At 43.2% G+C, this 13,930-nt stretch overlaps 1 protein-coding gene across 1 annotated transcript in view; it reads left to right on the plus strand.

The window, feature by feature from the left end:
• The window catches only part of GLG1 (golgi glycoprotein 1), a 93,348-nt gene that overhangs the window by 48,575 nt on the left and 30,843 nt on the right, over positions 1 to 13,930 (plus strand). Inside the window, exons 4-7 of the mRNA XM_062609252.1 lie at positions 3,156 to 3,371; positions 10,648 to 10,851; positions 11,499 to 11,570; positions 13,727 to 13,910. Coding sequence (XP_062465236.1) covers positions 3,156 to 3,371; positions 10,648 to 10,851; positions 11,499 to 11,570; positions 13,727 to 13,910 — 676 coding nt within the window. The remainder of the gene's footprint in view (positions 1 to 3,155; positions 3,372 to 10,647; positions 10,852 to 11,498; positions 11,571 to 13,726; positions 13,911 to 13,930) is intronic.

Here is a 13,930-nt window from a genome sequence, read left to right on the forward strand (position 1 = left end):
AGAATCTGTGGCTGTGCCATCCCTGGCAGTGTTCAGGGTCATCTTGGACAGGGCTTGGAGCAACCTGGTCTAGTGGAAGGTGTCCCTGCCTGTGGCAGGGGATTGGAACTAAGTGAGCTTTGAGGTCCCTTCCAACCCAAACCAGTCTGTGATATTAATGATACAGAGTTTTCATTTGAGAGGAATGCACAAGAATCTGAGAAATTGAGTGTCAACAGCAGCCTGACTCCACAATTTGGGAATTAGTTGTACAGTCTTTTTCTTCATGGCCTGCTAGGGTTCTGCTTCCTCTTCTTGGCACTGACTCAGCTGCTGTGAGAATATCACTAGTGGGAAACCATCCTTTAGTATAAGAAGAGATCAAGAAAATGGTTAGCACAAGAAGGCTAGAAGATTATAAACAGTGGCAGGAAACCAGCTTGTATCAAAGGGTTATATTGTGTTTGGAGTTTGGTAGCTCCCAAACACAAACACTGTCAAATCTGTTGAATCCCATTTTCCTGCAGTCATAGGGAAGATTGTATCTCTCTGTTTTTTGTCATATGGGATGCTGCAGAATTTTGAGCATTCTTGAAGATGCTCTTTTAACAGTCTGTTTAATTACCACCCTTACACAGTGACAGTCTGGCACTGCTGTAAACGATGCCCTCTAAATCTGGGAAGTGATGTCTAAAAAGTGGGAGAAGTATATAGAATTTTAGCTGTACATTGACTGTCAGTGTTTCTCTTAAAATCACGCTGAATGATGACATGAACTACTGATACTTTGCCATTTGGTGAGTGGCTTTTAGTTAAAAAAGTTGGGTAAGGAACAATGATCTCATGTGTTTGCTCTTCTAATGTTTGTACTGAGGCAGATGCATAAACCATCCCATGAGTTTTTTAAAGGTATTTCTACAATACTCTCTAAGATACATACTGGGCATATACTGCTAACATACAGTATTAGCCTATTAATATTATTCTTTAATTCCCACTAACAGGTAGGTGTTTTCTTGCAGGCTGACTAAGCTCTTATTTTTAAGTACTGCTTTGTATTAAGAACAAAACAGAACTAGAAGAGTAATTTCTAGTAAAAGTCACTTGGGAATTGGTGACTGCCCCAACTGGGTGTGTTCTGAAAAGTGCAGCTTTAATTTGATCAGCAAAATACAGATATAAATTTCAGCTTTTTTTATTCAACTCTGGTGATTTTTGTAAGTTCTGGCAGTAGTTTTAATCTAGAATTATAGTTGGCTACCAAATAATGGTGGTTGCGTCAGAAGTGGCCAGGCAATAATGTGATCACTTGGGTTTTTTACACGGTTCACTGGCTCAGGGCATGGAGCTCTGAGGCTGTTTCCAAAGCCAGGCTCTTCCAAAAACAGCATGTTGCTGTTGTGCTGGTTTGGCTCATGATGCCTGAGCTGAAGTAGGGCCAATCCTGAGATGCAGCTTTCTTGGAGAGAGCTTGCTCAACTGTTTCCCTTTCACCCTGCAATAACTCACATGTGTTTTCACTTCAGAATGTGTTTTATGCCTTATCTAGAACAACTACGTTGACTGTAGGAAATGTGTTTTCTAGTAGTTATATAGGTTAAATACAAAAGGTTCTGCCAGCCTGCAGGGGTTTCAAATAATGGTGTTTAAAATGCTGGGTGTTTTATTTGTTATGTAGAAAGTAATGGCCTCATAAAGGCCAGGCCGGACAGAGGTTGGAGCAGCCTGGTCTGGGGGTAGGTGTCCCTGCCTATGGCAGGGGGCTGGAACTAGATGAGCTTTAAAGGTTCCTTCTAACCCAAACCAGTCTGTGATTATATGATAATCTGGGACAGAGAGATTTGTTTAATTCATCTAGTCAGGCCTGAATGAATCTGCCACAGGATGCTCTGAGTTAATTTTTGTTTGAATTAAAATAGATTTTTCTAGAGATGGCTCTCTAGTTTATAAAGCTTTCCAGTATAAAGATTCCAACTTGGCATTAGAGAACTGATAAAATGGTTCACTACTTGTTCTCTTAGCACTTCCCTTGCTCGGTACCTGAACCCTTCTGGATTATTGATTGCTATGGATCTCCCTTTAGACAGATGAGCCCTTCAGTATTTGTACAGGAACAAGTCTGTGATGTAATCAAGTCGATCCATGTATCTATAGCTGGAAAAACTGTCACCACTGAACTTTAGTGTCTGGCTGCTAGGTGTGCTTTCTGCATCATTACGGCTGCAGCTTTCAGCATGCTCCTGAGCAGGGCACACCAGAACTGGGCAAATAATTTGACACTGGCTTCCCAGGGTTAAAAAGAGTGTGTGTAGTCTCAGTACTCCGTGGAGGAAGGGATTGCACTGCTCCTCCTGCAAGATTCCTCTCACAAGAGCATCCCTAACTGGTAACTAACCATGTTTCCTGCTTCCTTGGAAAGACCGTCAAAACTGCCTGCATCTTTTACTTCTAAAGGTGATGGTTTTGGCCTTACTGTCTGTGCAGGGCAGGCTGCGATTTATAGTGGGACCTGTATGTTCATGTGTGCTGCTTTTCAAATCCCCACACAGCTTTCATCTTGTATTTGCTGTGATTTTTACTCTTGTTTTAGGCTAAAATGGTTTAGTACCAGCAGTCAGTTCCTACAAGAGTGTAATAAAAATGAATTTGATGTGGATTTTCCTTTATAGTAATTTTCAGCTTTCAGCAAGTTATAAACAGTTCAATAATTAATTGTGTTGACTTTTGAATCAGTCTCACTTCTAGCCAAAATGTACTCTGCAAGGTCAGGTGGCTAATGGGGGTCCAAGTATGATTTAGTGATGTTGTAATATGCTCAGTTTTCTAAATAAAGGTTTGTCAAACTGGCATTTTTCCTACAAGTCCACTTGATTGCAGGGGCTCCAAGTGATTATTATGAAAGATGATTATTGAGCAGTAGGGTTTATAATCCTCAAGGGTGCTGTGTTTGCTTTCTCAGACACTGGCACCCACGAGGTATTTCACATTTCTGAGCTTAGTGAAAACCAAACTAAAGCCTTGAGGGTTTCTTTGCCATCTGATTTTGAAGCTACAGATGGAAGTTTCTTTGAGAATGTTTGTTTGTTGTTTTTGGTTGTTTTTTTTTTTTTTGTTATAAGAGGTTATATTCAGGAGTTGCAGCTGTTGTATTTTTATTCTTTTTTTTTTAATAACAGATCAAGGAGTGTGCAGATGAGCCTGTTGGCAAAGGCTTCTTGGTGTCCTGTTTGGTGGATCACAGAGGCAACATCACTGAGTATCAGTGCCATCAGTACATCACCAAAATGACAGCCATTATCTTCAGTGATTATCGGTTGATCTGTGGCTTTATGGATGACTGCAAGGCTGACATCAATCTCCTGAAATGTGGCAGCATTCGACCGGGAGAAAAGGTATCCAGAGAACCTGTAGATTGTCAGTAGGCTTGTAAAAGTCATTCACTTAAGGGAACTTAAGCAGGGACTCTGCAGTAGTGTTATTGTCTTACTTGGAGCTGAGATGATAGAAGGCATATCTCATCTGTCTGAAAAGAGTGGAGGCCAGATTCTGCAAAGTTCGTTTTTAATAACTCTGCATTTGTTCCTGTCTGAGGGACTGCTATTCAGAGATGACTTTGATTTGTCTTTCCGTACTGCAATACAGGTGATCTGGTAGGTGGTTGTCTCTTTGCTCACACTGTCAGGCGTGTCTTGATATCATGGATCCAAACAATAGGTATAAGCAGGCTTATAGATATATTGCTAGGCTTATTTCACAGTCTGGTTGGGTCTGACTCAGGAGGGTTATCAAGGTGGTGTGGCCTGTGCTGTAATCCTTTCTACTTTCGCAGGCTGTAGTCAATACGCTTGGTCAAAAGCTTTCATTTATTTGCTTGCCCTTTTCCCTGCCCACCTGAAAATTGCTGAAGGGCATGTAGTACCTACTGTCATGTTTTAGTAGTGCAGACTTACTAACACTGCACTGGTTTTACTAAATCAATGTTCTTTTGCCGTATGAGACTTAAGCAGAGGTTGATGCAAAAAAACCCCAAACATTTTGGTGACTAAATGTGGTGGTAATTTTCAAGGCACTCTCTTTCCCTGCCTACTTCAGTTTAGCTGATGCAGGCAGCAGTTATACAGTGCTGCAAGAATGAGTGGCTGCTTCTGCAGTAAGTTTTTAGGTTTAGGGCTAAATTTAAAATCAACCTATCAACTTTTTAACAGGGCTTTTTAAATTATAGCTCTTAGGCTTTTAAGAACTAGTCTCTTAAATCAGACATTAGTGAAATGTTTAACAAAAATACATTTTTTTTTTTGTTAAAAAGAATTTTACTCGGTTGAGACGTTTGCTGCTGGAAGCAGCTTTACATCCCTAGTGTGTTAATTGAAGTAACAGTGTACTCTAGAAGACTTAGTTGACCAACAGAAAGCACAGGAATAAGGACTTCTTTTCAGGAACAAAAGCAACCTTAGGAGTGGGAGGGACTTGTAGGCACTACAAGTTCAGAGTATTAACAGCTGAGTAATTTGCTTTCTCCATAAAGTATCTCTTTTAATACTGGGCTGAAGGGCCTCATGAAATGATAACTGGCTTTTAACAGTCGGTACAGAATCAAAAGTGTCATATGGGACTTCTGAGTGTCAGGTCTGCGTATTACCTCTGGCGCATGACCAAATTAAGTAAATTTAAATACTTACTGAAGGGTACACTGGAGTAGATTTTGTGAACATAATCCAAATCTCCCATAGCAGAGGTGAAACCAGCGACAGCAGGCTGGTGTGCCTCATTGTGTGTAACTCACTGGATTGGCTGCAGAAGTTAAGGTGACTGAAGGGTGAGGATGGGAGAGGTGGCCACAGGCACAGGGTGTCTGGGGGAGGAAACAAATGCAACCTTTGGGTCACTGGGTTTCTGTGGGATAGCGAAGCAAGCCACTAACCAAGCTTTTATGGGGTTTAATGCAGTGTATGCATATTCCTCACTTTCTTCATGCCCAACCCAGAATATATTGCCTTGGTGCATGAAAGTGTTGCAGCCTGTCGTATGATGTCTTTTGTTATGCTGTCATCCGTGGCACTTGGAGCAATTGAAGTATTTTATACTGCTATGGAAACAGCTATAAATGGCTATGCAAGTATTTCTTTTGTTGGTGTTCTGTTCTCTTTTCTGCTTTGGAGAAACCTAATTTACTCCCATCAGATGGTGGTTCAGGTTTTATTTCCATGCTATAGCTTCTGAGATTTGCCTGTAGAGAAGCAGTCATTGCCCTTTTGTGTAACTGAATGTAACTGTGAATTTAATAACTAGGACCTGGGCACTTGAGGAGGAAGATGGGGGAAGAAATTAATCTCCTGCCTTTTTTTGGTGGAAATAAGCACTGCTAGACCACTAACTCCAGCCACACCAGGTGGCTAGTAGATTGCAGTATGATAGCTTCATCATAGTGACTGGGATAAACTGGCATTTTTCAATATAAAAGCACTTCAGTAGGTATTCTGGAATTACACTGCCTCTTGAAGCCCTTCTTCTAGCTAACAGTTTTCCTTTTCTGTACTCTTTTTTGTTTTAGCTTGCTTTCTACTTCCTAATAAGTTCTGTTCCTGCTCGATTTGTTGCTTATGGTGTGGTGTTTTCTGTGCTTTCTTTTCTTGTTGGCTTTCTGCTCTCTAAAAGCAATAAAATTCAGCTTAGAAGTTTTGATCTGGCTGTAGACCCAATTTTGCTGCATTGGGTCTGCTGCATTTTGCTGCAAGGCTGCAGATGTGTCATTTGAAAGCATTAAGTTTTGTAACATGCCTGTGTGGTGGAGTTGCTGTGGGTTTCAAGTTAGTGGAGAACTGTTTAATAGCAGTTTCAGTCACCTCTCTGGTTGGCACTTGTGCTTTATAGCAAATTTGGTGTCCTGGTATTTAAAGCTTGCTTTGCCTTCATGCAGAGGGATCTAATTTGAAATTGGTAATTTTGATGGAGCTTTTTTTCTCAGGCTGCGTATCAGAATGAGCTGCTTTCCTGGTCCCAGCAATGTTCAGGATGGTATCAAACTGGCGAATAGTGTGTAGTTACCTGGGTACTAGGTTTAGCCATGATGTCCAGACTGGAGTAGATTATTTGCCATAATGAAGGCAATTGAACATCTGCTATTCTACTTTATGAGATAATAGTATTTTTCAGATTCCTAAAAAAAAAAGACACATTAGGAGACCATTGTTTTCTTGCTTTAATTTCCACACTGAAGTGCTTTGAGTACAGTTGCTCTCACTCTTTCCCTAGTTTCATGGAATTACTAGACACAGGGGGAAATGAGTCTAAATGGGAAGAAATGTTAACATTCAGCTCAGCCTGTTTCCTTAGTGCAGTCTTACAGCAATGTCTTGTGAGCTGAACTACTGGAAGTTTGCTAGTCTGAGAGCCATACCCACAACTCTGGTGTCCAGGTTAGCCAGGTAGAGTGCCAAATGGAGCCCTGACAGATTTGTGGGGTGGAGGTTGAGGGAGGGGATTCTCCCTCTCTGCTCCTCTCTGGGGAGACACCCCCCCCCCCCGCAGTCCTATGTCCAGCTTTGGGGCAGCAATGCAAGAGGGACATGGAGCTGCTGGAGCAAGTCCAGAGGAGGCCATGGAGATGCTGTGAGGGCTGGACCAGCTCTGCCTGGGGACGAACTGAGAGAGCTGGGCTGGTTCAGCCTGGGGAAGAGCAGGCTGCGGGAAGACCTTGGAGCAGCTCCAGTGCCTAAAGCAGCTACAAGAAACTGAAGAGGGGCTTTTGACAAGTGCCCTCAGGTCCTGGACAAGGGGCATGGCTTTAAATTGACAAGGGGGGAGATTGAGATGAGACCTTAGGAAGAAGTCCTTCCCTGTGAGGGTGCTGAGGCGCTGGCACAGGTCACCCAGAGAAGCTGTGGCTGCCCCATCCCTGGCAGTGTTCAAGGCCAGGTTGGACAGGGCTTGAAACAACCTGGTGTAGTGGAAGGTGTCTCTGCCTGTGGCTGGGGGTTGGAACTGGGCGAGTTTTAAGATCCCTTCCAACCCAAACCAGTCTGAGATTCTATGATTGTACATTCTTAAATGCAGTTGGTGTTAGCCTATAATTAAAGCCTGAAAAGATAATTTCTCTAAACCACCATTTGTAAAGTCCCATCTAGAATGTATTTGGCCAGTAGCATAGCTGCCTTCATGCACTTGCGAAGAAATGAAAAGCTAGGACCTCCTTAAGATAGCTTAGCTAGTTATCACTAGCATTCAGGGACCTGTCTGTCTGAAAACAAACCCAGATTCAGTCAGTAAATTTCTTAAACAGTATCAGGTGAGCACAGGAACACTAATGGTGTGGCAAGAAAACGTGTCACTGCTTGAAGGTGGGAGGAAAGGGCAGGACAGGAGCCAGCAATGTTGATGTGTGGGTGTTTCTGTTAAGTCTGATGTGTTTGAAAATTGTGATAACGCAGGGCAGCAGAGTAGCCAGTGCTGCAGGATGACCTACCCAGATGTAAAAACTGTATTTGCAGAGTAAAGCAATAAACTGGTCATTTCATGGTGGGTCCCTGAAATGCAGTCGTAAACATTCAGCATCCAGCATATGGAAATCTGCTTTGATTACATGCTTAGAAGTAAGTTTCCTTTAATATATAGTATGACTGACCAGGATTTGAGACCCACGCTGCAAGAAACCAGGAAACTTCTGGTTTTCCTAGCAGAAAAGCCTACCTTGTGCCTTTCTTGCTGGTGTGCAAGGAGAGGCTGCTGGTGAGTGAGGGTATCTCATGGTCTGCCCTGCCTCCCAGCTGCAACTTCATTAGGCTGCAGCAAAAGCCTGCCAGAGTAGCTTAAAAAGGGTTGTTTTCAATCACCTACACTTGCCAGCTCCTCAGCTGTAACTACTGCCTGTGACAGACCACAAGGATTTGCAGAGCAGCATTTGTGTTTGGCATGGTTATGGATAAATGGCAGTTTTAAGTAGTGTGGCGATCGTACTGCAAACCCCTGATTCCCTTTGGTTTGAATCCTAAATGGACTTGACACATAATCATATTTCTTCAAAGATGCTGATGTCTGGCCAGCATGAGGAGTTGGCCAATTCCCACTCAAACGAACAAAAATAAGGAGCTTTGGGGTGTGTGGGTTTGTGATTTTTTTTTTCCCCCTTTTTTTAAGGGGGAAAACTACTTTTAGCCCTTTTAAACCAATTATACTTTTGGGTTGTGTTTTCAATGCTGTAATCATCCAGTTCTTCTTGTGGTCCAAGTATAGCAGAGTTGAAACAGGAATCAAAAGCTGCCTGCCTGAGGAGACATGTTGGAACAGAAAGATTCCGAAGAGTTGAGTGGCTTTGAATAGTCACAGTCATGTTTTATGGAGACTGCAACAGCAATGGATGAATCTACTTGGCAGAGTGAGCTATGTTACTACTGTGAATGCCAGGTTAAGGGAATCAGGTGATGCAAATAAGCATGCCTCTTGTATGCCTCCAGGTAGTCTGATATAATTTTAGCAGCAACAACCTCTCACAGCAAAGCAGCATAAATTAAGGTTGTTTTCACAGGAAGAACTTTTGGACGCCTTGAGAAATCTGTTCCAGAAGTGTTCTTGTTTATTAGAGGAATCAGACCTTCTAGAGAGGTACAGAGAGGGGGTATGGTTCCCTTTCTAAACATGTAAAAAGGATGTAGGAAGCTAAGCAGAACTTTGATCAGCTTTGCCCTATCTTTTCTGGGCTTCCATACAAAGCACAGGCTTTCTGCGTGCGTTGGCAGTCACTGCTTGTAGTCCATACTTGTCTTCAGGCTTGCAGGACAGTGAATGTGGTGTACCAGAACCACCTTCTCTGAGTCTTCATTTACTCTTGAATGCTTTGATTTTGGTGGAACACCTTATCCTTGGTGCCATCTTAAGGCATATCAAGGATAAGAGGGTTATGAGGGGCAGTCAGCTTGGCTTCACCAAGGGGAAATCATGCTTGACCAATCTCTTAGCCTTTTATGAGGAAATAACACTGTGGATGGATGATGGCAGAGCGGTGGATGTGGTCTACCTTGACTTCAGCAAAGCATTTGACACAGTCTCCCACAGCATCCTCACGGCTAAATTGAGGAAGTGTGGTCTGGATGATCAGGTAGTGAGGTGGGCTGTGAACTGGTTGAAGGAAAGAAGCCAGAGAGTTGTAGTCTATGGGGTGGAGCCTAGTTGGAGGTCTGTATCTAGTGGAGTGCCTCAAGGGCAGTACTGGGACCGGTATTATTTAATATATTCATCAACAATTTAGATGAGGGAATTGAGTACTATCAGCAAGTTTGCTGATGACACTAAGCTGGGAGGAGTGGCTGACACGCCAGCAGGCTGTGCTGCCATCCAGCGAGACCTGGACAGGCTGGAGAGTTGTGCAGGGAATAACTTGATGAAATATAACAAGGGAAAGTGTAGAGTCCTGCATCTGGGCAGGAACAACCCCAGGTTCCAGTATAGGTTGGGGAACGACCTGTTAGAGAGCAGTGTAGGGGAGAGGGACCTGGGGGTCCTAGTGGACGACAGGATGACCATGAGCCAACACTGTGCCCTTGTGGTCAAGAAGGCCAATGGCATCCTGGGGTGTATTAGAAGGGGGGTGGTGAGTAGGTCGAGAGAGGTCCTCCTTCCCCTCTACTCTGCCCTGGTGAGACCGCATCTGGAATATTGTGTCCAGTTCTGGGCCCCTCAGTTCAAGAAGGACAGGGACCTGCTGGAGAGAGTCCAGCACAGGGCAACTAAGATGATTAAGGGAGTGGAGCATCTCCCTTATGAGGAAAGGCTGAGGGAGCTGGGTCTCTATAGTTTGGAGAAGAGGAGACTGAGGGGTGACCTTATTAGTGTATATAAATATATAAAGGGGGAGTGTCACGAGGATGGAGCCAGGCTCTACTCAGTGGCAAACAATGATAGGACGAGGGGTAATGGGTGCAAACTGGAACACAAGAGGTTCCACTTAAACTTGAGAAGAAACTTCTCAGTGAGGGTGACAGAACACTGGAACAGGCTGCCCAGGGAGGTTGTGGAGTCTCCTTCCCTGGAGACATTCAAAACTTGCCTGGACACATTCCTGTGTAACCTTATCTAGGTGTTCCTGCTCCAGCAGGCGGATTGGACTAGATGATCTTTCGAGGTCCCTTCCAATCTCTAGCATACTGTGATACTGTGATTTTTTTAATCTTCTTAATAGAAGAATTAGCCCTGAGAAACGTACACTGGTCAATGCTCATTTGTGACCTTGTTAGCATCACTCAGTTATCACCACCCAAACTGAAGGCTTTTCTCAGCATAGAGGAGCTATGATTTTTGTCTCCCCCACATATGTTCCTAATGTGCTGCTGTTGCCATGGTGCAGAGAGCTCTGTCACGTTCAGGATAGCCTGACCGTTTTGGTAAACTGCTCTGAGAAGCATGGCTAAGCAGTGATAATCACATTAAAACAAATCCAGAGCACTGGAGGGGGGATTTCATGGTGACCATCAGTAGGATGATGTATAAAATGTGTAGATAGTACAGATATTAACTGTTGCCTCCTCTGAATGCAAATGCAGTTTAGGCTGAACTTCTAGAAGCCTCTGTGTAGACAGACTGTTGCTTAATTTATGTTATAAGTGTTTATCCATCATCACAGCCCACTGGATTGTATATGTGCTTGATAACAGATACTGTCTTGTTCTGCTCATATAGGATGCCCACTCACAAGGAGAGGTGGTGGCATGCCTGGAAAAAGGCCTAGTGAAAGAGGCAGAGGAGACTGATCCTCGAATTCAGGTGTCGGATCAGTGTAAGAAGGCAATTCTTCGTGTAGCTGAACTCTCTTCGGATGACTTCCATTTGGACCGACATCTCTACTTCGCGTGTCGAGATGATAGAGAGCGATTTTGTGAAAATGTGAGTAATTTCCTTTTACATTTCCTTCTGTAGTAATACATTAAAAAAACCCACAAAACTCCCCTGGAAGGAGGAAAGGAATGATAGAGTGGAGCCTGAGCAAGGTGTAATACTGAAAGCAGACACCCTGTAGCTGTCACTTTACAATAAATATGGTACTAAATTCACTCACCCAACAAATAATTGTTATTTCCAGTGGGTAAGTGAACTGAATTGGTGTAAATGGTTTAATGGACATCAGAGCTGGGATGACAGGGAGTGGAAGGACTTGAAGAGGGAGGAGGAAGCAGCAAAAGTGACTGCTCCATTCTGCAGCAATAAGCTGTTGCAAAAGATTAAGCCTGGTCTCACTGCTTGCAGCATTCCTTATGCCTGGAGCTGGAAAGCTGCATTGTTCAGTATGAATTAGCTCATATCAGCTTAGCATCTTCTTACTAAAAAGGAGATGAATATAACCCAATTTTATATTTTTTTAATACAGTAAAATTAAAAAAAAACAACAGTATAGAAGCAATCACTGCCTTTTGAAATGTTAACTTTAACATATTTTTAGTTTTAAAAAAAATCTCTTGGGTGTAGTTTAACCTGCTTGTTACACATTACAAGTCATCTCTTTAATGGTAAATGTTAACTGTTCTGTTTCACAGACTCAGGCTGGGGAAGGTAGAGTCTACAAGTGCCTCTTTAATCACAAGTTTGAAGAATCAATGAGTGAAAAGGTAGGTATCTGTCTTGGTGAGACAACCCTAATACAGAAATCTTCGAACCATTCATCAGTCTGTGCTACATTATTCTTTTCTAGGATTGAGGAAAATCCATCATCTGTACAGTTGGATGACTGCTTTAACAGATGCTTTGACTTTGATGTGTTTATGTTTTCAGCTATGTGCTGCTGGCTTGAATTAACTGTACTGAAGTTACAGCCTTTAAAGTTAAGGATTTAAATAAAACTTTTGGGTGGGTGATTTGCAAAGGTAGATGTGGAGCTCAAGTAGTAGCACTGTAACTGTGTTTAAAGTAGAAGTCACATCACGCTGGGGTAAGCCTTGGATGAATACTGTCATGACATACAGATTAGAAACAAAATGCCCAAGTTCCTCAGCACAGGAAGCTATGTGAGGTTCACTTTTTTTCTTTCCCCATCCCCCCCCGGCCCAGGCTGTGAGTAACTATGAAGCAGCAAATTCTGTAGGAAAGATGCACAATTCAGTTGCTGGTGTTTTCCCTGAAGATGCAGTTTTTGACAATAAAAAAAAAGTTGCTCTGGAAAGCCAGTCCCAGAAAGAGTTTGTATGGGTGCAGGTGTTCTAGGAAGGCAGCAATGCTGTCAGTGATTTCAGAACCAGCATCTTGGTGTTTGGGATTATGTGAAATTATATCATCTGTCTGAAAGGATATCGATATGGATATCTGTAAAGCTGTCCTCAGAAAAGCTCTGCTGAAGGAGCCTAATGTGGAGTCCTGGAGGCCTCAGATTGATTTCTTTTTCTTTAAACGCTTTAGCTATGTGAAAGCTTGGTTCCAATTAACAAATTTAAAACTGAGAGTAATCCCTGAGAACTTGAAACAAAGCCTCATTTTATACAAGCATATTACTGAAATGGACTGTGCTTTTTGCTTAACCTGGTTATGGTTGTACATGGCTTTTGAGGGTTCTTTTCTATGACCATCTAAGATAGGAATGAACGACGTTGAGAGGAAGCTGGCAGAGGTGGAGTTTGCAGAGCAGGAGAAACACAAAATCTGGTTCTCACTCTCATAGCTGCCAAGGTTGGACCATATGCAGGGTCACGAGTTTTGCAGAAGCTGTTACCCAGTAAAAAGTCCCTCCTTGGATGGTGTTGGCTGCTGCAGACACACATAGCCAACAATAGCTGCCTGGTGGGTGGCTTGGTTTTTGTGTAATCCCTGGTGTATACAATCTCCCCCCCCGCCCCGGGGATGAGGTATCTGTGAGCCTGTATCTCCCTCTGTCAGGAGCTTTTAAGTCTCTCTAGTCCTAAGAGCTCAGTCATGGCACAGAAATGAGAGCATGAAGGAAGAGATGGGAATATCTTGGGGTAGGGCTTTCCAGGTCCTGGAGTAGGTATGGGAAGAAGGGGGAGAAAGGTCATAAAACTTGATGTAAGGAATTGCAGAGGACTCTGTAGTGCTTCTCTGATCCTTGTATTGTAATTGCTCCCTGCCCTTCCCACCCTACACAGACAAAATTTTCCTTCCTTTCAAATAGGCCTTGAAGGGACAAATTTGCTTGAGGTATTCTGAATTGTCTGCCACCCTCAGATTTAATTTTTGTGTAATTTAAACCAAAAGCTACTAAGTGTAGCAGGCCCCTTTTGGGATGAAATTTAAAGGGTTGTTCTTGCAGTTGCTGGGCTTGGGTTTGCCACAGTGCATCCTTGTGAGCCTTGCTATTTGTGGAAAATTCCTAGAAATTCCCATGGTCAGGCTGATTTATCTACTGTCATCTGTTGGGCACATTGCAGAACAAATCCAAAGAACATGCTAGTTTGTAAATGTGACTGGAAAAAGTTGTTTCTCTAAGGGCACGGGGTGAGCACAGACCACAGCTGGGATGAGCATCATCAACTGATGCTAGTTCCTGAGAATGAGTCATGCTCATGGCCAGAGGTCTCCCAGATTGCTGGATGAATGTGCAGTTTCAAGAAGAGCTCTGCAGAGAGCTGCTGCCTTCAAAACCATTGATCTCTTGACCTCAGTGTGCATTTGTCCTGGGTTCTCTATGAGACAAATGAAATTTAACTGCAGTCCAGCTTAAGTATATGAATTTTAGAGCAACTTGAAAATGTAGCAGTAGATCTGACTCTGCTGCTACGTGGAAGCTCATCCAGCCATCCCAATGTGTCTACTGCAGTGTCGTGATGCACTGACGACCCGCCAGAAGCTGATTGCCCAAGACTACAAAGTCAGTTACTCACTGGCAAAGTCCTGTAAAAGTGATCTGAAGAAGTACCGCTGTAACGTGGAGAACCTTCCCCGGTCTCGGGAAGCCAGACTTTCCTACCTGTTGATGTGTTTGGAGTCTGCAGTGCACAGAGGTAAGTAGAGCTCAATCAAG

The sequence above is a fragment of the Pezoporus occidentalis genome, unplaced genomic scaffold, assembly GCF_034315485.1.
Source record: "Pezoporus occidentalis ecotype Australia unplaced genomic scaffold, CSIRO_AGI_Poc_V1 ctg135, whole genome shotgun sequence".
Taxonomy (NCBI): domain Eukaryota; kingdom Metazoa; phylum Chordata; class Aves; order Psittaciformes; family Psittacidae; genus Pezoporus; species Pezoporus occidentalis.